The sequence below is a fragment of the Mastomys coucha genome, unplaced genomic scaffold (genome assembly GCF_008632895.1).
Source record: "Mastomys coucha isolate ucsf_1 unplaced genomic scaffold, UCSF_Mcou_1 pScaffold6, whole genome shotgun sequence".
Lineage (NCBI taxonomy): Eukaryota > Metazoa > Chordata > Mammalia > Rodentia > Muridae > Mastomys > Mastomys coucha.
In genome coordinates, this window is record NW_022196912.1 from 33,175,784 (window position 1) to 33,200,705 (window position 24,922).

At 36.6% G+C, this 24,922-nt stretch overlaps 1 protein-coding gene across 4 annotated transcripts in view; it reads left to right on the top strand.

Annotated features, from left to right (window-relative positions):
- Smc6 (structural maintenance of chromosomes 6) overlaps positions 1-24,922 on the top strand; it is a 61,496-nt gene that overhangs the window by 7,522 nt on the left and 29,052 nt on the right. For all 4 annotated transcript variants that reach the window (XM_031357544.1, XM_031357545.1, XM_031357546.1 and 1 more), the window contains exons 3-17: positions 1,118-1,235; positions 3,462-3,567; positions 6,706-6,842; positions 7,467-7,528; positions 11,561-11,641; positions 12,270-12,371; positions 14,469-14,588; positions 14,682-14,780; positions 18,316-18,462; positions 18,824-18,912; positions 19,083-19,247; positions 19,924-20,102; positions 20,734-20,938; positions 23,832-23,946; positions 24,341-24,501. In XM_031357544.1, the coding sequence (XP_031213404.1) occupies positions 1,118-1,235; positions 3,462-3,567; positions 6,706-6,842; positions 7,467-7,528; positions 11,561-11,641; positions 12,270-12,371; positions 14,469-14,588; positions 14,682-14,780; positions 18,316-18,462; positions 18,824-18,912; positions 19,083-19,247; positions 19,924-20,102; positions 20,734-20,938; positions 23,832-23,946; positions 24,341-24,501 (1,886 nt within the window). The remainder of the gene's footprint in view (positions 1-1,117; positions 1,236-3,461; positions 3,568-6,705; positions 6,843-7,466; positions 7,529-11,560; positions 11,642-12,269; positions 12,372-14,468; positions 14,589-14,681; positions 14,781-18,315; positions 18,463-18,823; positions 18,913-19,082; positions 19,248-19,923; positions 20,103-20,733; positions 20,939-23,831; positions 23,947-24,340; positions 24,502-24,922) is intronic.

A 24,922-nucleotide genomic window follows, 5' to 3' on the forward strand; every position in this document is an offset into this window, starting at 1 on the left:
ATTCATGAGTTATACCTGATATTCTAATCATGCAATGATGTAAATATTTCTCCTTATTTAATGAGGTATGTGACTAGAATTGAGATAGAGTTTGTAAAGAACCCATAAAAATTGCTGATCACATTAGAGTGCTCTCTAATTATAAGGACTGGTAAAATCTGGCTTTTTATTTTGGTACTTAATATCTATGAAGTATAGAAGGAGAGTATTATTAGCCAAATACTGCTTAAACCATTTATAAACTTAATTCTGGCATTTTATAATATAGGAGGGTTTTTTGCTTTACAAATTTGGGAATCCTACCTTTTTGTTTGTCTTATTTTGTTTGGTTTGCTTGATACAAACACAAGGTTTCTCTGTGTATCCTTTGTTCTGCAACAGGCTGACCTCAAACTCAGCTCTGCCTGCCTCTGCCTCCCAAGGCATTCACTACCACCTCCCAACTTGGAAATTCTACATTCTTTTTATGTTACTTGAAGTCATTCAGCTCTTGTAAGTGGTTGAAACAGAATGCCAGAAAAGCATGTGTACAATGCTGTTTGAATTCTGTTATGAAAATGGAATGCCGTATTAGAAAATGAGTTCCATGTTCAGACCTTGACCAGATAGTAGTCCTCTTTCAGAGATATTCTAAAAGCAGTTTTGTATTTTATAGTTATACTCTACCAGTACTTCTCAGGGAAATGGAGGTGTTGTTCTCTGCCTCCCACAGTATTGAACAACAACTGAATATATTTTTTGGTTGCCACACAACTGGAAGACAGATGCATGCTACCAGCATCTATTGTGTAGAAAACAGACTTAGGATTCTGTTGAATGTTCTACAATGCACAGGACAGACTCTGTAGCAAAACATATTTGACCAGTAGTAGTGTGTGTTTTGCCAATGTTAAGAAAAAGTTTTGTGATATATTTGCTAGATCTTTTAAGGACTATAGAATTAGTAGTATCCTAAAGAAAATTCTCACATTATTTAATGTTGGTCCTTAAAGTTACTATTGTATACTTGATATATAACTTTACATTAATAAATACTGTTGGTATGTCAGATGCTTGGGTATTAGTAATGAGTGTATTAGAGTGATTGATTTTTTTTTAATCCCTTTATTGTTAATAGACTGCAGCAGAAGTTGGAATAATTGAGAGTATTCAGCTAAGAAATTTCATGTGCCATTCAATGCTTGGACCTTTTAAGTTTGGTTCTAATGTCAACTTTGTTGTTGGCAATAATGGAAGTAAGTGCCTTTGCCCTCCTTATATTCTACTTTATGATAGTAGTGCATGAGCTTTTTCAAATAGCTGACTGTAGATGCTGATAGATATTTAGGTCTATACTTTAAGGCTTCCCAGAATTTATTCAGTTTGCACTTAAAGAAAATATTGAATTAACTTTAAGTGTGTTAATCTAAGTAGTAGGTATAAGCATTTCCTGTTTTTTGTTGTCTTTTAGATTTGTTATTTTATGTGTATGATTGTTTGCATGCATGCATGCATGTATGTGAACTTCATGGATACACTGCCCTCAGAGGTTGAATCCTTTGGAGCTGAAGTTACAGGTGGTTGTGAGCCACCATTTGGGTGTTGGAAACTGAACCTGGGTCCTGTCCAAGACCCACAAGTGTTCTTAGTTACTAACCACACTGTCTCTTTTTTGTCTTGCTTCCATTATTCCTTCCTTCTTCCTTTCTTTTTTTTTTCTCCCTTTCCATTTTCTTAAGATAGTGTTTAAGTTATGTAGTTCAGGCTCGCCTGAAACTACTAGACCAAAGGAGCCCTCCGTCTCCTCAGTAGAGATGCACCGCAGCAGCCTGGTGTAAACACTAGATAGGGTGCATTAAGTGCCTTTTAAATCCAAGCTCAGATGTAACAGTTCCACTGTTGTGACTACTGAGATTCTTATGAGGAGGAGCTGTTTGTGCTGGTACTTGAATGGAACTTTAAGATACTTTAAGACTCATTTGTCAATAAGTTGAGATGCTCTAGGCACAGATGGCTCATTCTCAGATGTTTAGAAGATAGAAGATGTATAGGGAGAAGGAGGCTTAACCTTAATGTGGTTTTATCATATGGTGCATGGTGGAGAAAAACAGGATATGACATATGAGAATTGTATTCTATGTCATACTGTTGAGGATCTTAAAGGCTTGATAAAGATTTTAGAGTTTTATTCAGATGTCAAAGGGTAGCCAGTTAAACATTTTTGAGTGATGGGTTGAAATGGACAGGATCATTGTGACAGACAAGCTGCATTTCAGCAGTTGATGGTGGACAAGCTAGGGTGTCAGGGGTGACAGAGATAGTGAACAGTCTACCACCTGATAACAGTGCGAGGCAATGAAATTAGGTATGTGTAGCAACACAGTTCCTTTCAGTATTATTGCTGCCTTTGTCATTTGGTAAAGAAGGAAGAGATTCAGGCAGGAGAGAGTGAACAGAGAAAAGGATAGGTATTACAAGGAGGTTGCAAAGTGTAACAAGTAAAGAAAGAGTCATGAGTTCTTTATAAAAGTTTGAATGATTTCTTTTATAAAACTTAATAAAGGAGAATTAACTAAAACATTATACCTAGTAGTAAGGGAAAGATAGTAAAGACTTGAAAAGCATTCCAAGTTCTAAATCAAGTCAGTCATTAATTTATATTGGCTAAATTTGGTAGTATGTTATAGAAGATAACAAATAGTTGTTAATTGATTGATTAGTGGATGATGAAATTCAGAAAATAATTACTATACCTGTGAATTAAGAGATTTTCAAAGTGGCATTTTGGTGTTTTACATCTTTTAGAATAAAAAGAAATACACTTCAAAACAGTTAAAAATAAAAGAGCTAGAAAATGAATATTCAAATTAAAGCTAAAAATATTCAATTAAAATTTAAAAATATTAAGTTAAAACTGACAAAATATTAAAAATATGTGATTGTTAAGATATGTGATTGTTAAAATAGTTCTTCTCTAATGTGTTTAATCAATATGTGCACTGATTCTGAGGATGCATCATATAGTGAAAAAGACAATGTTCCTTCCAACGTGGAGTTTTTTTTATTCCTGAGAGTGGTTTTTAAGTTACTGTGCTAAAATTTATCATGAAAGGAGTAGCCACAATTAAATTAATGTAGCAAATTATGTAAATCAATTACATATATAAGTGTAATTAGTAGTGTTATTTAGTAGTTTGATGTACCAAGGTGATAGATTGAGTTTCAGGTTGGAAAGATATTGACCATTTTCCTCCTCTCATATTGTTTGTAAAAATCTGGTATCTGAAATGTTTGAGTTTTTCCTACTGGTGGTAGTGAGGTAGTTCTTGATATATAACTTCTTAGTTTGCCATTTTACCACTGGAAGAAAATTATTGAATTTGTAACATTGAACTTGAGGTTGACACAGATTCTGGGATCTTTTGAGTAAAGTTCTAAGGTCAGCATGTTCTGTCTCTGAGGTTCTCACTCTGCTTTCTTAGGTGGGAAGAGTGCTGTGCTCACCGCACTCATCGTTGGCCTTGGTGGAAAAGCAGTTGCTACTAACAGAGGATCCTCTTTAAAAGGGTTTGTGAAAGCTGGACAGAAGTAAGTGCTTCTTGGATGAGTTGTTTTTTCTTTTTTTCTTCTTCTTTTTGTATTTCTTCCCTCAAATTCCTTCCCTAGAGAAGTTTCGCCTCCCTCTCTCCACCCAGTCCCTCTTCTTCATGTCCCCTCTTTCCCAGATCTCCTCCTCCTCCTCCATTTCCCTTCAGAAAAGGGCAGGCCTCTCAGGAATATCAACAAAACGTGATATGTCAGTTTGCAATAAGACTAGGCTTATCCCCATACTAAGGGTGGATGCTTTTGTTCTCTAGTAAGAAGCATGCTTTAGAACCCTGGGAAGGGTATGTCCACAGGAGAGTCTGTACATTAGTCCGTTGTACTGCCCTTGTTGCCAGCATGGCCTTCTGCTTCCTGTTTTCTTCTAAGCAGATAGCTTGTATTACTTGACACTGCATTTTCCATTTAAACTTGTTACTTTTTTTGGAAGAAATGGCAGCAGCGAATAGCAATGAAAATAATTTGAGGATTGCCACATGAGGAACTGTCTTAAAGGGTCACAGCCTTAGGAAGGTTGAGAACGACTGCTTTTATTATAAAAGATACGTGTGTTATCTGGGAAGGGAGACCAGCTAAGAAGTGGGTAGCTAAGTTTGCAAAGTGAAAGACTTGGGACCACTAATTTAAAAATATGAAATGTTATTTCAGACTTAATTTTCTTTTTGTCTGGGTATTTTTGTGTGCATGTTTGTGACTTTCTTTGGGTCTCCTCTCCCACCTCCCCAGCCCCTTTTCTTGCTTGGTTCTGTCTCACTCTGTGTCCTCTTCATTCTGTCTCTTATAATAACTATGTATGTGACTTTCATCTATGAAGTTTGTGTTTTCTTTTTTATTCTTTGTCTTGGTCTTGACCACTCTAAGTTTATGTGTGCAGACGTTTACTAATATTTTAGTTGGGTATGTGTGTACAAAGGGAGTTTTGTCTCTGTTTTCTGATTCAGTCAGTGATGAGTATGTGGCTCTTTCAGTTAGTTAGGATCACTTCCCTAAAACTTCTGTGTGTGCTCCTGCATTTTTCTTCAGACATCATTATCTCACCAGTGTTCTTTACCAGACTGGTTTCTCTTTTGAGACCTCAAAGCTATAACTAATGAGCCATCCTTTTTTGACTTGGTCATGTTGAAATTTGAATTAAGAAAAATTTATCTTGAATTCATTTTAGATTTGTAGAGTGTTGCAGAGATAATATAGTATTTATTCTATATTTGTTGCGTAGCTTCCCTTATGTTGACCAAGGGTCACTAAGATGTCCCTAAGGAAGCTATGTAATTCACATTCATGCATATACTTTTTAACTGATGTATATAGCCTTATTCTTCTGAACTTGAATTTTAAAAGAGAACCTGATTATTCCATGCATGCTTACATATATTCGACCCTTGTTTTGGAAATAGGGATATAGACTGGTATGTGGTTAAGTCCGTCTTTGAAGAGGGGGTAGGGAATATACAGGAAAGCTGATATGTATACCTCCTGTCACATCTGTAATGTACAGTGAAGCTCATTTTGAATATTTTCCCCACATTTCCTGTAAATGTTAAAGGGTAGAGTTCATTGACAAATTCATAAGAAATTTGTCAAAGATTTTATGTAATTGCTAATTAAAATAGTTTTATATGAGATGCTTATATGAATTGGGAAATACTTCTTGCTTTTATTGTGTTAGACAATTAAATATTTTGTCCTTTCACCAACATGTTTTTCTGCTACTATGATTTTAATGGAAGTTGAAGTAGGAAAAAAATTGATTTTACTGTAATTGTTTGTTTTTCTGAGACAGTTTCTCTTTTGTAGTCCTGGCTGTCTTGAAACTCGCTCTGTAGACCAGGCTGGCCTTGAAAGATCTTCCTGACTCGACTCTGCCTCCCAAGTGCTGGGATTAATGACATGCCTCACCACTGCCCAGCTAATGAATATTTTTTAGACACACACACACACATACATACACACACACACATCTTGGTTATTCTTATGCTTTGATAAAACACCATAACCAAACAATTTATAGAAGAAAATATTTAATTGGCTAGATTCCATAATGGTGGAGCAAAGGCATAGTGTCAGCAAGAGCTGAGATCTTGATCTACAGATAGGAGGCAGAGCACTGGGACTCGTACAGATTATTTAAGAGCTCATTGCCTTCCCTCAGTGACACTCCCTCAACAAGGCCATACCATCTCTAAGCCTTCCCAAACAGTTCCTCCAGCTGAGAACCAACTATTTAAACATGAGCTGGTAGGGGCCATTCTCATTCAGACCTCCAAAGTCCATTCTCTCACCATAGGCTCATAGCCATATCAGTGCAAAGCACGTTTACTTGAACTTGCTCATAAGGATCAAGCTAGGATGCAGCATCCTTCCATGGCCTCTGCCTCAGCTCCTGCTTGCAGGTTCCTGCCTTGTTTGAGTTCCTGTCCTCATAACTTCAGTAAAGGACTACAGTGTGGAAGTGTTGTTCTTAACTTGTTTAGCCTGCTTGTTTGAGAACCCATGACTACTAGTCCTAAGAATGGTACCACCCACAATTTCCTCAGCTATCCCTTATCAATCACTAAGAAAATGCTCTATAGCTGGATCTTATGGCTGTTTCATAGGGGAATAGCAATAGCACCCTTTGTAGCAAGTTCAAGACCTGCCAAAAGTTACATGGTGAGACCTTGTCTCAGATGGATGAAGGGAAGGGCACTCTTGTTAGTATATCCTTGATTATATAATTCACAGGTGTCAGGTAGGATAATGTCAATTATAACTAAAACTTTTAAGTTTTGAATTTTTGAGACAAGGTTTCTTTATGTAGTAGCCCTGGGTGTCCTGAAACTCTGTACACCAGGCTGGCCTCAAATTCACAGAGATACCTTACTCTGCTTCCAGAGTGCTGAGATTAAATTGTACATTGCCATCACTTGGCTGAAATAACCAAAACTTGTACAAATACAATTTTGCTGTTTTGCGCAACATAGTCAGTTTTTGATGATTTATTTTTATTTTTCTGTCAGATAGAGTGTCTCTGACAGACACATAATGATAGACTAAGACCTTTGCTAATCTTCAGAAGCATTAGGCGGATATCTTAGGGAATTCCTTTGTACTTTTTTGTAATCTTGGTTAACTTTACTGTTTCAGCTCAGCAGATATCTCAATAACATTAAGGAACAGAGGAGATGATGCTTTCAGGGCAAATGTGTATGGAGACTCTATAGTTGTGCAGCAACACATTAGCGTGGATGGAAGTCGCTCTTACAAACTAAAAAGTGAAAAAGGTTTGTTGGTTTTCTTATTTCTTACAATATGTTAGTAAATAGTTCAGAGAGCTCTTGTGATTGTCCCTAAATATCCTCCTAGTCTCTTGCGATCTGGTTTTGTAACTTGCTTGGTCGTAGAAATATTCAGACACACACACATACACACACACACACACACACACACACACACACACACACACACACAAAAGTATGTGCATATATTATACCTAGTTGTTGCTATAGGACATAAAATCAGTACCGAACCATGTTTAACAGAATTAATTTAAAGTAAGCAGTGCCATTTTGTTTTCAACTATAGATTCTGTTTTTTCCCCTTGATCTCTACGGCTTAGAGCTAGCAAGTAGAAAAGGACACAGGAAGGATGAGGGGATTGTTTAGTTATTGAAGAAGATCTAGGTTGGGAGCAACAGGAAGAAATAATGCAGTTACTGCAGGTGGACTTTTTCCTTCCTCTGTATTTGGACAGTGACTTGTGTGCTGCTCTAATACTACATATATTTACTGCGGTTTTTTGATTGTTATTGGCATGACAAAAGTTGCTCAATATTTGTATTTTATAGATAATTGTATATTTTCCCTGCATTTCACATGGTGACTGGTTTTTGTGTTTTTATAACCAGGCACCGTGGTTTCTACTAGGAAGGAAGAGCTGATCGCAATTCTTGACCATTTTAACATCCAGGTAATTGCTAAAATTTGTTTTTCAGATTAATTAGTGAAGCTATCATTTATTAGCATGTATATAAGTAAACAAGGTAGCTTCATGAGTAAACTGATAAAGAATATGTATTCCATTTTTAGTGAACTCCCTTAAATTTGACTAATTCAACTCATTTTTAGTGCATTGTTTTTGTTAGCATAGTCATGAATATCTTGTTAAAATTTACTTTAATAATGGCATAAAATTTCTGTGCAGTAAAAATTTCATAACTACTTAAGGGGCTTAAACTGATGGGGCTGTTGACACAGGGTTGGTGTCAGGGTGTCTGACAGTAACATTAAGTCTTATTTTCAAGAAGTCAGCTATAGGCAGGCGCTAGTGGTGCATACCTTTAATCCCAGCACTTAGGAGGGAGAGGCATGCAAATGTATCTCTGAGTTCAAGGCCAGCCTGGTCTACAAAGCGAGTTCCAGCACAACCAGGGTTACACAGAGAAACCTTGTGTCCACAATAACAAGCAAACAACCAAAAGAAGTCAAATATAATTAAGATCTAGGAAAGAACTGGAAAACATTTTTCTTGTGCTCTCCTTCTTTTCCTTCCTTTGTTTTTTGAAATAAAGACTCAATATGTAGCTTTGGCTGGCCCGGAACTTGCTATGTAGATCAGGCTGAGATCCTGTTTCTGCCTCACTTTCCAACTGCTAGAGTTAAGTATGAACACCACTACACTGAACTTGAAGCTTTTTTTTTTTTTTGGTTTTTCTAGACAGGGTTTCTCTGTATAGCCCTGGCTGTCCTGGAACTCACTCTGTAGACTAGGCTGGCCTCGAACTCAGAAATCCCCCTGCCTCTGCCCCCAGGTGCTGGGATTAAAGGCATGTACCACCACTGCCTGGCTGCATTTTTTTTTTATTAGATTTTTTTTTTATTTACATATCAAATGTTCTCCCCTTTCCTACTTGCCCCTCAGAAGACCTCCTACGCCCTTCCCCTTCCCCCTCCTCACCCAGCCACCCACCCACTCCCACTTCCTGGCCCCGGCATTTCCCCTATGCTTGGGCATAGTCTTCACAGGACCAAGGGCCTCTCTTCCCATCGATGACCAACAAGACCATCCTCTGCTACATATGCAGCTGGAGCCATGGGTCCCACCATGTGTACTCTTTGGTTGGTGGTTTAGTCTATGGGAGCTCTGGAGGTACTGGTTAGTTCATATCGTTGTTCCTCCTATGGGGCTGTAAACCCCTTCAGCTCCTTGGGTCCATTCTCTAGCTCCTTCATTGGGGATCCTGTGCTCAGTCCAATGGTTGGCTTCGAGCCTCCACCTCACTATTTGCCAGGCACTGGTAGAGCCTCTCAGGAGACAGCTATATCAGGCTCTCATTAGCAAGCACTTGTTGGCATCCACAATAGTGTCTGGGTTTGGTAACTGTAAATGGGATGGATCCCCAGGTGGGGCAGTCTCTGGATGGTCATTCCTTCAGTCTCTGTTCCACACTTTGTCTCTGCAACTCCTTCCGTGGGTATTTTGTTTTCCCTTCTAAGAAGGACTGAAGTATCCACACTGTAGTCTTCCTTCTTCTTGAGTTTCATGTGGTTTGTGGATTGTATCTTGGGTATTCAGAGCTGGGTTAATACCCACTTGTCAGTGAATGCATACCATGTATGTTCTTTTGTGATTGGGTTACCTCACTCAGGATTATATTTTCTCATTCTACTCATTTGCATAAGAATTTCATGAATTCATTGTTTTTAATAGCTGAGTAGTACTCTATTGTGTAAATATACCACATTTTCTGTATCCATTCCTCTGTTGAGGGACATCTGGGTTCTTTCCAGCTCCTGGCTATTAAAAATAATGTTGCTATGAACATAGTGGAGCATGTGTCCTTATTACATGTTGGAGTATCTTCTGGATATATGCCCAGGAGTGGTATTCCTGGGTCCTAAGGTCCTATTCCAGTTTTCTGAGGAACCGCCAAACTGATTCCCAGAGTGGTTGTAGCAGCTTGCAATCCCAGCAGCTATGGAGGAGTGTTCCTTTTTCTCCACATCCTCACCAGCATCTGCTGTCACCTGAGTTTTTGATCTTAGCCATTCTGACTGGTGTGAGGTGGAATCTCAAGGTTGTTTTGATTTGTATTTCCCTGATGACTAAGGATGTTGAACATTTCTTTAGGTGCTTCTCAGCCATTTGGTATTCATCAGATGAGAATTCTTTGTTTAGCTCTGTACCCTATTTTTAATAGGGTTATTTGGTTCTTTGGAGTCTAACTCTTTCAGTTCTTTGTATATTTTGGTTATTAGCCCTCTATCGCATATAAGATTGGTAAAGATCTTTTCCCAATCTGTTGGTTACCATTTTGTCCTATTGACAGTGTCCTTTGCCTTACAGAAGCTTTGTAATTTTATGAGGTCCCATTTGTCAATTCTTGATCTTAGAGCATAAGCTATTGGTGTTCTGTTCAGGAAATTTTCCCCTGTGCCTATGTGCTTGAGGCTCTTCCCCACATTCTTTTCTATTAGTTTCAGCATATCTAGTTTTATGTGGAGGTCCTTGATCCACTTGGACTTGAGCTTTGTACAAGGAGATAATAGTGGATCGATTTGCAGTCTCCTACATGCTAACTGCCAGTTGAGCCAATACCATTTGTTGAAAATGCTGTCTTTTTTCCACTGGATGGTTTTAGCTCCTTTGCAAAGATCAAGTGACCATAGGTAGGTGTGTGGGGGGGTTCATTTCTGGGTCTTCACTTCTATTCCATTGATCTGTCTGCCTGTCACTGTACTAATACCATACAGTTTTCAATGTAAGCATTTTTTAAAGCAATAAAAAGCACCAGAATTTTACTTAAAAGATGATGTTTTTAAAAACATTGGTTTACTTTAAAAATTAAGTTACCACTTTTAATGGTAATAAAGTTTCAGTTTGTTATATTAGTCCTGTATAATTAACCTGTGAATACCGTTTTTAGCATCATATATTGCTTTGTTACTAGTCCCAGAGCTATGATTAAATAAGTGCCCGAAGCTTTTTAAGCAGAATTTATATTTAAAGCCTTTTTTGTATATTTTAATAGTCGATTGTAATTTTGTTCAAGCTATGGCTTATTTAAAATGACTTGTGCTCCAAATGTTAAGTAATATATTTTCCATTGTTTTTTTATTATCCTGACAAAATTATGAATACATGAAAAATCTTAAAGCACAGATGTGAATAAACACCAGTTGCCATCATGGTTCTCATCACAGATAACTGGGTTGAACTTCTTTTATGTAATGTAAAATGCTCACCAAGTTGCCCAAGCTGTGCAACAGGGGTAAGGGTAGATAAAATGCAGGAGAGGTGACTCACATGCTAAATATTTACATATATTGTCCTTTGATGTTGGTAACATTGAATGGTAACCTGTATGAAACTGAAAACCTATTTTCTTTGTGTGTGTGTGTGGTATGCATGTGTCTAGTGTGTGAGTGTGTGTGTGGTATGCATGTGCCTAGTGTGTGAGTGCTTGTGTGTGTCGAGGGCCAAATTGACATTGGGTATCCTCAGTTGTTTGCAGTTTTATTGAGTCAGCATTTCTCATTGAACCTGAAGCTTCCAGTTCCTGCTAGTCTACCTAGCCAGCTTGCCCTGGAGATCCTTTGTCCCTGTCCCCCAAATGCTAGGGTTAAGGTTGGCTGCTTCCTCATTGGCCTTTTACGTGGGTTCTGGAAGTCTGAATTGCCATTCATCTGTGTGCTTATTAGCAAGTGTTTTAGCCACTAAGCCATTTTACGTAAGCCCTGAAAAACCTAAGAAAAGCACATAAGAAGCTTCTTGAGCTCCTGTGTTCTGTAGTAGGATATTGAATATGACTACAGTATATTTTGATATTGTTCAGTTTTGAAATATAACTCTTAAAAATGTGTAACTTGTTTTTGTTTTTTTTTATTAGTCTTAATGCTATACACTTTGATTACAGATTAGCTTTCTTGATTGACCATTTGGTTTGGTTTAAAGCATTAAAATGAATATTTTTTAATGCAATTGTCAAAAAATTTGTTTCAGGTGGATAATCCAGTTTCTGTTTTAACACAAGAGATGAGCAAGCAGTTCTTACAGTCCAAAAATGAGGGAGACAAATACAAAGTAAGAGACGAAACTAAATACAAATCTAATAAGGTTATGCTTTCACATACATATAAACTTGCTCATATAATGGGTATTGAGATTTTTTTTCCTCTTTCAGAATCACACACTTAATATTGTAAAAATAGGTTTAAATTGACAAGTAAGATTTAAGTGTAAGGCTGGAGAGATGACTCAGCAGTTAAGAGCACAGAGTGCTCTTCCAGAGGTCCTGAGTTCAATTTCCAACAATCACATGGTGGTCATAACCATCTGTAATGGGATCTGATGCCCTCTTCTGCTGTGTCTGAAGCCAGCGACAGTGTACTCACATACATAAGATGATAAAAAAATAACTCCTTATTTTTTTAAATTTTTGAGTTTTTATCCTAAAATAATAGATTATTATTATTTTTTCATATAACATTTGAGGAAAGGTGGAATGAACGATTGGCCCGTAAATAACCTAATAACAAATATTAAACCATTTAAAACATTAAAAGATTTGTTCTTGGTAGTTTCTGTGCATGCTTACGTATTTAATGCCTTTGTGTAACTGTTTTAGAAGGTTTGAGGGCCAGACTTTCTCTTTGTTTTTATACTACAAGCCTACAAAATCCTAATTGTATTTTTGTTTTTATTGATATAGTTCTTCATGAAAGCAACCCAGCTCGAACAGATGAAGGAAGATTATTCATATATTATGGAAACAAAAGAAAGAACAAAGGAACAGATAAATCAGGGAGAAGAGGTGTGTAAATACTCTAAATCTTTTTGAGATGAGTTCGGTTTCTAGAGTGCTTATGGTAAAAGTATCATAAAATTATATTTTCATTTATATATCTGTGCCTTCATTTAGTGAATGGCATTTTTTATAGCTACTAAAGTATATGACATTTAGTTTTTATAACTAAGGTATTTAATATCTTCATTTTTGTTCTGTAATAATAAGTCTGTATATGTATACACATACATATATGTATGTCTTGGTTCCCCTTTTAGACTAAACTAGAAGCTATAATGGTATCTTACATTGTATCATACTTCATGTATAACTAATTGATTGTGCAAGGCATCACTGGTTCTTACTATAAAATGTTGTACTACATTTATTTTGTTGGGTACAAACCACAAGCTGATGTTAAACATAATATGCACTCATAATATGATGACTCATCACATCAGTAAGATGCTAACATTCCGTAAGTGGCCAGAGGTCTGCTAGCTGGTATCACATCATATCTTGACATTTTAGCCGGCATGCTAATTGCTTGAATCATTACCTTTTCTTGTTTTGTTTTGTTTTTGTTTTCATTTTTCAAGACAGGGCTGGTATTCCTGGAGACCAGGCTAGTCTCAAATGTAGAGATCTATCTGCCTCTGCCTCCCTAATTTTGGAATTAAAGGTGTGTACTACCATTGTCAGGTAAACCTTTGGATTTTTAAGTCACTCCCATCAGTCATATCCTGTTTCAATTTGTTTTAAGCAACATTTGGAATGGCTTTAAGAGAATTATCAAGGAGGAAGTTGGTTTTATTAATTAGAAATGTAGGAGTAAAATCTGATCTTCATAACATTTTTGAGTCCAAATATGTAATAAATTTTATTTAGACCACTCAGGAGAGCAGGAAAGGCAGACCAACCCCGACTCATGAGAAGTCATGGGAGCCATATAAAGCAAGGGAAGAGAGAAGTGAGGAGGAAGTGGTGATGGCTGAGAGATATAAACATTGACAGAACTTCTCACTATTAAGTTGCAAAGTCTTCAGAGATGTCTGTGGCGGGGTAGGTTTCAGTAGTGAGAGAAATAGGAGCCAAACTTGTAGAGCAGATACTTGTAGATGGTTTTCATGAAACTTGGTGAGAAAGGAAATACCTTTGGAAGTGGAATAGCACCCATGGATAAAGAGTAGTGGTTTTGTTTGTGTGAAAGAGAAGTGAGACTATACGGTCCAAAACAAGGAGTGGATGGAAACTAGACCTTTTCTATTACCAGGCCACCTTTCTTTTGCAAGTCATTGCAGATAACTTTTATAGAATTGAAGGCAACAGTGTTGAAAAATTGCTGATCTTTTCCATTTGCTGATTTGCACAGCCTCTGAAGGCAAAGGCAAGGTGAATTAGTGAGGAAACAAGGAGGCAATGGATGTAAGTTTGGAAGGGCTTGGTGATAGATGGAAACAAGGAGGCATTGTATGTAAGTTTGGAAGGGTTTGGTGATAGATGGAAATAATCTTAGAAGGGGGAAGGTAAATGGATAGAGAATCAAAGCAAATTTATAGCATTAAGGTCTGGTTTAATATAGATATGAAAATGAACAGGGCCATCCACACATGTGTAAAGAATGTGAGGTCTAGGAGCCACTAATAACCTGTCCCAATGATAGGATATTGTGTATTTGTTTCATTTATTATTAAAAGAGAATTAGGACTTGTTTGATCTGGGGGATTAAATTTCTTCTCTTTGCAGTATCTGAAATAGTTTTCTGGATACTTGTTATACTTTGCTTGGAAGATCAGGGTTGTCTAGCCTTTCAAGGGGAATTTAGGGATAGCGATATATAGATAGGGACTTAAGAGGGAAAATGAGAGGGAAACTTGAGGACTTCTGTGGTCTTAAACAATCTCTCCTCTTAAGATTTGATCATTTTTATAGCACATAGCTTAGCAGAATTATTGTACTTAGCATAATTGTACAAAAAAACTTTAATTTTTTTAAATTTTTACTCTAGTGAAGTCATTTTCTAACACTTTTGTGTAGTAACAGTTTAGGCATTGTTTTAAATACCAGATACACAAAATATTTCCTTCTGATGTTAATAAAAATTTTTCTATTTTTTCTTTTAAGCGACTTACTGAACTAAAGCGCCAGTGTTTGGAGAAAGAGGAACGTTTTCAAAATATTGCTGGTTTAAGTACAATGAAGACTAATTTAGAGTATTTGAAACATGAAATGGCTTGGGCAGTGGTAATTTTCACTCTTGTTCATCTATGTTCATATATAGCATTCACAGACTTCATTAGTGTTAGTTGTAATAATTGGTATATGAATGCATTTCAGGTCAATGAAATTGAAAAACAATTGAATGCTATTCGAGATAATATCAAAATTGGAGAAGAACGTGCTGCTAAACTTGACAGGAAAATGGAAGAGCAGCAGGTACTTCAAGCCTCCTAAAGATATAGTTAGTTAAGTCATGAGATTGCTGTGACTGGTTATGACCTACAGACCATCTGTGTATTATCTGTCCTCAAATCTATTGAACTTGGACCAGACCTGTACTGTTCCAAAGGCTGCTCAGCAACTTCAACTGTTGTATTTGGCTAAAATAACCCTATCTGAGGTGTGGGCTGCTGATTGTCACGCTGTGGACAGTAGAACTTTGCTAAGAAGTCCAAGTATGGACCACTTGAGAAATGGAGAGATACTGGAATAACTCTTAGGTAGAATAGCACTAAAGTTAAGTGTTAGTAATTTGAAGAAATTAGAGCCAAAACTTTAAGGGAACAGTAAAATGATCCAGCATCTAGCTTTCGTGTCAGATATCTACTGTTTATAGAGTTTGTATTAGATAACTTGTCAGATTTGTTCAGGTGGATTCTAACCTGAGATTTAAAGTCTCATTAGAAAATATTGTATCTGAAAGGTTTTTTTTTGTTGTTTTTTTCTTTTGTTTTTTTTTTGATACAGGGTTTCTCTGTGCAGCCCTGGCTGACCTGGAACTCACTCTGTAGACCAGGCTGGCCTTGAACTCAGAAATTCACCTGCCTCTGCTTCCCAAGTGCTGGGATTAAAGGCGTGCACCACCACCTCCCCGCATGTATCTGAAAGTTTTTAAAATCATGAAGTCCTTCACATGGATGTAAAAATTTGATAAAGTGGCAAATGCTGACTTGGGGGGATTTCCAGAAAACTTTTTTTTTTTTTTTTTAACAAAGCAGGTCATTTCTTGCATTCTTGCATTCTTGTGTAGGAACTGTTGTTCCTGAGGTATAGAACTCATATACTATGCCATTCACTTGTTTAAACATGTAGTTTAGTGGATTTCGATATATTCACAGACTTTGCAGCTTCTACATAGAGATTCCCTGCACTGTCATGCTCAAAATGGAACTTGTAGGTTCTTTGGTCTTTATAGGTAGAGCTTATTAAAATTTTTCCTACTCTCAACTCCTTATCACCTGATATTAAATCATAATGAAATTCATTTTAGCACAATTCTCTGATGAACATATCATTTTACCTTATTGACTAAACACAAACTAATCAGATAGTTATACATGTTTGGTTTTACATAAAGGATTAAATCTTGGCTCAGTATTTGACTCTGTGGGACATACAGTATCTTTAATAATTTTTTTTCAGAGTTAATAATCTTGATATCTTGGTGCTGAGTATGCCACTTTTAATATTAACATGCAGTATGCAGTAGCAAAAGGCTTTTTAGGCTCATTTCAGAAATTGTTGGAAATTTTGTTCTAACCTCAGGAGTACGTTTTTAATATGTATGAGTACACTGGCGCTGTCTTCAGACACACTAGAGGAGGGCATCAGATCCCATTACAGATGGTTATGAGCCACCATGTGGTTGCTGGGAATTGAACTCAGGATCTCTGGAAAAATAGTCAGTGCTCTTAACTGCTGAGCCATCTCTTCAGCCTGTTGTTTTGATTTTTAAGGAGGAATTTTTTAATCAATGTTTTGATTTGTTTTTATGAAATTGCAGTCAGAAACTTGAGCAGTTTAATAGCAAACATCCTAACACAGTGATAATTCATAGGTACAGTAATTTGATACAAACTAGGGAATGCTGTTAAGTTATTAAAAGTCTTTGTTCTCCATAATTAAGCCATTATGTTGCTATAAGAACAGAAAACTATATATACAATAAAAATACTGTGGTTCATAATATAAAACTCTCCAGCCTGAGTTGAGGTGTATTTTAGGCAGGTTTGTTGGTATTATGTGATATAATGGTGTGTATCGTCCAAAGCGTATATATTGTGTGTTTAAAAGTAAATCTACAGTGAAGTTGCATGATCAGAATGGGCAGTTACTGTCAGGAACACTTAGAATTCATTATACATTTGGTTTTTCTTTAATTTTTGGTCATTCAGGAGCATTTTATGGTTACCACAGTTTTTGGACTTCAGCATTTCATTTACATGATGTCATATGGGGTTACAATTCAGTTTAAGAAGCAAATGCTTTATAAAGTGGCCCTTCCCAATTCTACTTTGTATGTCAGTGTGGATTAATTATGTCAGTATTTTATTCACCTTTACTTAAGGAATTTCTACCTGCAGGTATGGCTGTAGTGTAGGATATAATCTGCCCTAGCTTACTGCTTATTACTGTTATCTTTCTTCAAGATAACAGATGTCTTTACGTTTAAGGGTTCTGTTAATCCATATATGGAAAAATAGTAGCAATGAATAGTACATTTGCTTGGCCATCTCTGGGCTGTTTCTTACTCCCTCTTCAGGTAATAAGTGGAAGTTCAACCCTTCCTACTTCTATTATCTTGTCTTTAGTTAGGGTTTTACTGCTATGAACAGACACCATGACCAAGGCAACTCTTATAAGGACAATATTTAATTGAGGCTAGCTTACAAGTTCAAAGGTTCAGTCCATAATCATCAAGGCAGGAACATGGCAGCATCGGACAGGCATGGAGGAGCTGCGAGTTCTGCATCTTTATCTGAAGGCTGCTAGCTGAATACTCCCTTCCAGGTATCAAGGATGAGGGTCTTATAGCCCACACCCACAGTAACACACCTACTCCAAGAAGGCTGCCTACACCTTCTAAAAGTGCCATACAAACCTCAAATTTTGTTCCTGACATAATAGTCCCAAATTTTCTCCCAAGTATCTTGATCCTCTTGGCCTTACTTCTCAGCTTGTGGTAGAGGAAGTCCTTAAGTACTTCCTTCCGAGGTATTTTCTAGTCAAATAATGAAACCCAGTTTGAGTAACAGATGCTTACTTCGTTTTCACAAGCTAGCAGTTGTGAAGAAAGCTGTGGGACTTTCTTCTGTGTAAGCATTTGGCATTTCTATAATAAATTATAAAGTTGTGGAGGGTAAGGACTATTTTATAGTGATAATATATCCTTCCTACCATTCATTTTTTAATTATCAAAATTATTTGTATAAGTGTTTTGCCTGCATGTGTGTTTGTGACCCACGTGTGTGGCTGGTGCCCATGGAGCCAGAAGAAATAGATACCCTTGAACTGAAGTTACAGATGGTTTTGAGTTACCATATGGCTGCTGGAATTGAACTGGGCCCTCTGTAAGAACAGTAAATGTTCTTAACTCCTTAGCCATCTGTTTGATTGCTTAACATCTCTTTACTTTAAAGGCTTCATCTCATTCATTTACTTGTTATGTGTGTATATGTGCACATGTGTGTACACACATGTTCTGGCATCCACAGGTGCCTTGCATCATGCCAAGGGATCAGAGGAAAACTTACAGAGTCAGTTCACTTCAGCTTATTCATTCTCAGGTTGAACTTTGGTGGTAAGAATTGTCATTGGGTACCTTACCTGTTGAGCTATCTCACTTAGCCTATACTTGATATCTTTAGTAAAATCAATTTTATTGCAATGTGAACTGTTAGTAATACTTATCTTTTCCTTTGCATTAAAGGAAAATAACTAAAGTAATGTTTTGTTTTGTTTTTCCTTAAAGGTCAGACTTAATGATGCAGAAAAAAAGTACAAAGATATACAAGATAAACTAGAAAAAATTAGTGAGGAGACGAATGCACGAGCACCAGAATGTATGGCATTGAAAACAGATGTCATTGCAAGGACAAGAGCCTTTAATGATGCTGAGGTGGGAGGAATCTTCTAGATTTGATTAGTAAAAGCTCTGTTAAACATAATGACTGTTGTTAGCTTCTCCTTGTCACCCTTCCCCGCCAACACTACCCATACAGGATTACTCTGTGTTGTATAGCCTTGGCTGTTTTAGAATTCAATCTATAGACCAGGCTAGTCTGGAACTCTGAGTACTGGGATTAAAGGTATGCCCCCCCACCACCAGGTCTATTAATTATTTTTTAAAGTAGTGTCTTTCTATCTGGATCAAAATATGTTGCACTCATTAAAAATTGTGGTTTCAAGTGGTTCTGGGTGTGCTTTAATGGAATGTGTATTTCTACATGTTACTAAAATATGTTTAATTTTTTTGTTAGGTTTTATATAACCGTTCCCTAAATGAATATAAAGCATTAAAAAAAGATGGTGAACAACTTTGTAAAAGAATTGAAGAACTGAAGAAAAGGTAGTATAATAAAATTGTATTTCCATATTAACACACTGTAGTAATTAGGTACTGTGGAATGCTGCATATTTGTGTTGGTTTTAATGAAAGTTGCTTACAGTGGCTTATGCTTTTTAAATCTTGTGTTTTTATTTAACGTTTTTCCATGTTTGTTTTATTACTTTCTTTAGTACTGATCAGTCATTAGAACCAGAGCGATTGGAAAGGCAAAGAAGGATCTGCTGGTTGAAAGAGAAAGTAAAGGCTTTACAGGATCAGGAAAGTACAGTCAACCAGGAGGTGGAGCAGTTTGAGCAAGCCATAGAAAAGGACAAACAAGAGCATGTCCGAATTAAGTAAGTTCATCCCTTCTACTTAATTGAATATCATGTGGTTCTGCTATTAATATGAGGAAAGAGAACTTTTTTCATGATAGTAATAAAGATTCTTTGAACTTGTTTTGAGTCAAGGTCTCATTGTGTAATCCTGACTGGCCTGAAAAGCTCAGCATAGAACAGCTTGACCTCCAACTCAGAGATACACCTCCCTCCCAACTGCAGGGATTAAAGGCCTGTGCCAGCATATCTGAACTGATAAAGATATAGTAAAATTTTTTTTTTTTTTTTTTTTTTTTTTTTGTTTTTTTGAGATAGGGTTTCTCTGTATAGCTCTGGCTGTCCTGGAACTTACTCTGTAGATCAGGCTGGCCTCGAACTCAGAAATCCTCCTGCCTCTGCCTCCCAAGTGCTCGGATTAAAGGCATGTGCCACCACCGCCCAGCGTAAAATTGTTTCTAGGACTTGTACATTTTAGCAGTCTGTGGGATTCCTAGTCTATTACTGTTGCATCACTTTTAATGTGAATTTTGAGAACTGCTGACTACTGTCTGGTAACTCAATTATTTGTTAATAAAAATCTCATTTTTAGCATAGCAAGATTATTGGTTAACATGGAATTATTGTGGACAAAGCCCTAATATTTGTGAATAATTTAGCACATAATGTGTTTCCTTTCTTTGCCTTTGTATTTTAGGAGAGAAGATATAGAAGTGAGACATACACTCAACTATAATCAGAGACAATTGAAAGAACTGAAAGATAGTAAAACTGATCGACTAAAAAGATTTGGTCCTCATGTTCCAGCTCTTCTGGAAGCAATAGATGATGCTTATAGACGGAGACAATTTACTCATAAACCTATTGGCCCTTTAGGTATTTGCCACTATTTTTGAGAGTATCATTGATATAAGTTCTTAGTTCTAGGAAGTAGTTTGTTTGAACTAACTATCTAGTTATGTATAAACCTTAATTATACTAAGGGGTTTTGTCAGCAGGGTGGGAGAGACAAGACTCTTTTGTATCTAGTCTTGAACTCTTAATCCCAATCCTCCTGTCTCAGTGTCCTGAGTACCTCAGTTACAGACATGTGTTGTACTCTTGGCTCACATATTTAAGCATAATGAGAAAATCACTTTAAATACCTACCTTTCCCTTTGTTCTTTTAAAATCTAAACCAAGAGAAAGAATTTAGGGAAAGAATTGTCGATTAACCAGACAACTGTAGACATGACTCCATAGTGAAGAGACAGAACAGAAATAGCATTACTCTCGACTCGTGTACTCTATAAAATGGCTTCCTTCTCACTTGTTACTTTGTTTAGACAATATCATCTCTAGTCCATACTCTTTTAGTTTGAAAGTCCCCACTCATTTATTTTTAATTGTTTCTATTTAGGGTTTTAGAAACTTTTTAGTCAGGTTCTTCTAGGGACTGATCTCTCTGTAGGACAGTATTACTTAAATATTTATAAATCCTGTGATCTTTTTGTGGGTGATCACTTAGGTGCTTGCATTCATCTACGGGACCCTGAACTTGCTTTGGCCATTGAATCTTGCTTAAAAGGACTTCTGCAAGCCTATTGTTGCCATAATCATGCTGATGAAAGAGTACTTCAGTCATTGATGAAAAAATTTTATCCACCAGGGACCTCTCGGCCACAGATAATTGTTTCTGAATTTCGGAATGAGGTATATGATGTGAGACTCAGGTAATCAGATAAATACTGTCTCTGGTTTTGCTTAATTGTGTGCGCAGTTGAAAAGATATTTCATAGGATGCTTGCAGAACTGTTTTCTTCTAAAGGGGATGATAGCCAAAACTTATCTCTAGCTGACCAATCCACTTTATATAGAAAGGTATGTGAGCTTGGCACAGTGGTGTACACCTATAGTTCCAGTTACTCAAGGGATATTTTGAACCTAGGACCCAGAAACCTGCAAAATTAAAACCAAAAAAGGTGAAATAAAATAAATATATGAGTCCAAGTCCAATTATCCAAGATGCGTTTTGAAGTTTTCTGTCCATCTTCACTTTTGTCAAAATAATACTATTTCTGATTATTTTGTAAGTCTACTACCTCAATCATTTTCAGGTAAATTTGTGTAGAGACAATTACCTTTGGTTCTTTTAAGCATTAGTAAAATATAGGATATAGGTTAATTCAAATAAGGGAGTCATTAAGTTATTTCTTAGGTAAGACAGAAGAGATGATAAATGACTTGACTAGCCTTTTAACTAATGAATTTGTCTAAGGACAGAAATGCTTAATTGCAATTGCTTATGTTGAAAATGACCATGTGAACTGGTGACCTGCATGGCTGGTGGGTGCCATGTGGGGAACTAAGAAGATGCTCTTTAAATTACATGAGGGAGAATGCCTCCATGAACCTATTCTGTTACTTATTTTTATTAAAGATTTCTTTCTTTCTTTTTTTTTTTTTAACAGGAGTTAAGGGGGCTTGATTTGTACAAATGAGTACTGCCAGAAAAGGGAGCATGATTCCCTGGAGCTGGAGTTGGGCAGTTTTGAGCCACTTGACATGCGTAGAGCTGGAGTTGGGCAGTTTTGAGCTACTTGGCATGTGTGCTAGGGTCCTCTGTAAGAACAACAAGGACTCTTCACCACTGAGCCATCTCTCTAGCCCTTGTTCATGTATTTTGGGACCAGAAAGAATAGTCCTGAACAGTTGTACGGACTGCTGTGTGACCTGCCATGGGGGCCCTTGGTAAAGGGAAATTCTTTTTTTTTTTTTTTTTTTTTTTTTTTTTTGGTTTTTCGAGACAGAGTTTCTCTGTGTAACCGTGGCTGTCCTGGAACTCACTCTGTAGACCAGGCTGGCCTCGAACTCAGAAATCCGCCTGCCTCTGCCTCCCAAGTGCTGGGACTAAAGGCGTGCGCCACCACTGCCCGGCTGGTAAAGGGAAATTCTTATCACTGCCAAGCTGGCGTGTGGCTTTCCAGACTGTTTTCAGAGACTTACCAAAATATATAAAGTCTCATTTACAATGTACTGTGAAAGGGCATAAAAATGAACTAAGTTTGTGCAGTATATTTCCAGTTTCCTGGGAGGTGGGTGAGTTCATATGCTGAGAATGAGGACCTTGGCAGTTGTGTAGAGGCTTGGAAATTATGCTATTAAAAAGTTTAAACTAGCTGCGTAGAATCACTGAGGAATTTGAATGATACTCCACTAAATATACAAAACCTGAAGTAGCTGCAAGATTTTTTATTAGTAATATTTCTTTATAGAAGTCAGTGAGAATGTCTTTATTTTTATTATAGCTGAAGGAGGTAAGTTTTGAATGTGTGGGTGTGACAGGAGGAGAGAAGCAGTTGAGGATACACTTACGCCTTTAATCCCAGCACTTGGGAGGCAGAGGCAGGTGGATTTCTGAGTTAGAGGCCAGCCTGGTCTACAGAGTGATTTCCAGGACAGCCACGGTTACACAGAGAAACTCTGTCTCGAAAAACCAAAAAAAAAAAAAAAAAGAAATTAGTTCAAACAAAATGTGCCTAGGAGAAAATGTAGATCTGGCTTTATAAAGTCTTCAGGCTTAACAGGCTTAACCTAGGAGGAAAAGTTTTGGTAAGACTGAGAAATTATAGTTTCATAAAACAGAGCTGGATGATGACAAAGTCAGCGTTTAAGTTGGTATATCAAATATAAGGTGCTAACGTACAAAGTTGTTGAAGCTGTGGAAGGGTCTAAATTCTAGTATTTTTATTGTTGACTAGCTACTGATAAGAATCTTTAGTAGGTCTAATAATGTTGAGCTGACTTATTTGTTCTGAAGGAGACTTGTGTATATGTGTGTGAAGAACTTTGTAAACTATGGTTGAAATGTTAATATAACTGATGCGTTTTGATGTAAAAAAAAGATCAGAACTATTAGAACATTGACTGTTTCAGATACTTAAGATGTGTTTTATTCATTTATAAGAAGATTGTTGGTTAGCAAGGTCTCATGTCCTGCTTGCCTCAGCGATGGGCTTACAGCTCTGTCCAGCTTTTTATGTGGGTACCAAGCATTTGAACTCAGATCTTCATGTCTGCAAATCAAGCATTTTTGCTGAGCCATCCCCATCACTGTTATTCAGTAAAATAGTTACTGAGCTATTTAAGATGTGTTTTAATTAACTAACTTTTATGTTTGTATGCAGTTATAGGAGAAATAATGACTTAGAAATTATAACAGTATAACTACTATAATCAATTTTGAGCATGGTAGTTATGAGTCTGGGTTTTAAATATGTATTGCCTACTTTAAATTCTACCCTGGCCATTTAACTGTCTTTAGGATGTTAGGGAATTTGTTAAGCTCTCTGAAGCATCCTCATCAGAAAAAATAGGATAAAATATGTTATAGTGCTTGTTAAGAGATTACATGAGCTCATATTTCTGTGTGCTTAAAACAGTGTCTTAACACTGTTTCAATGCTATTGTTCAGCAAATAAACCTCTTAAAGATAAGTTCATATGTCAGATATTTTATATCCTCCATAGTCTACTTACCCATTAAATTACATATTTTGCTTTTTATATGTATGAAGTTTGCTTGTATTTAAAGTTTGTTGAGATGCCCTCCCCCTCTGTCTCCTAGAGCTGCTTACCATCCAGAGTTTCCAACTGTTCTGACAGCTTTAGAAATAGACAATGCTGTTGTTGCAAATAGCCTGATTGACATGAGGAGCATAGAGACTGTGCTGCTGATCAAAGTAAGGCCAGTGGTTCATATGCTTTATGTGGTTCCTGCCACTTAGAAATCTTCATAACTGATTGTTTTCATAGATATGTTTCACTATTATACTTTTTTCTAATGGGAGAATCTATAGGATAATATATTATTGGTTGGTTTGTGCATTTTATTTCCAAAGGAACTGTTGTCAGTTTTGGTTGTTTGTAAAATATTCCATAAATTTATTGCTATTATTATTATTATTACTACTACTACTACTACTACTACTACTATTATTATTATTATTATTATTGGAATTATTTTGATGTTTAAATAAAAATACTTGAATTTTCTTACCAGTGGATAAAAGTTTTAAGTACAGCCATCAGAAATACTTTGGCAGTGTTTTAAAAAAATATACTTTTTTATTCTAGAATAATTCTGTGGCTCGTGCAGTCATGCAGTCCCAAAAGCCACCCAAAAATTGTAGAGAAGCTTTTACTGCTGATGGTGATCAAGTTTTTGCAGGACGTTATTATTCATCTGAAAGTACAAGACCCAAGTTTCTAAGCAGAGATGTGGATTCTGAAATAAGGTTTGAATTAAGTGTTTCACTATTTTATTTTCACTGTCCCCTTTGGGTTCCATTTTCTGTGATTTATTTAGTGTTTGGTCTTAAAAGTTTCTTTAACTAGATGTGGAATTCAGCACTTATTTTGACAACAGTACGTAGGACCAAATGCATAAGATGTGCTTAACAGTTCTTTTACACATTGCTACCTGTCCTCAAGCTATAAGGATATTCTGTACTAAGCATGTGAACTAGTACTTGCTTGGGCAGCATGTATATTGAAATTGGAACAACATAGAGAAGACTAATGTGTCTCCAGCAAAGGATAGATTGCACATTCTGAAGCATTCCATGTTGAAGAAATAAAGAATGTACAGGAGCTGTATCACTGCTCACTATTGAGTTTCAGTAATTTTCTTTCTTTTTCTTTTTTTTTTTTTTTTTT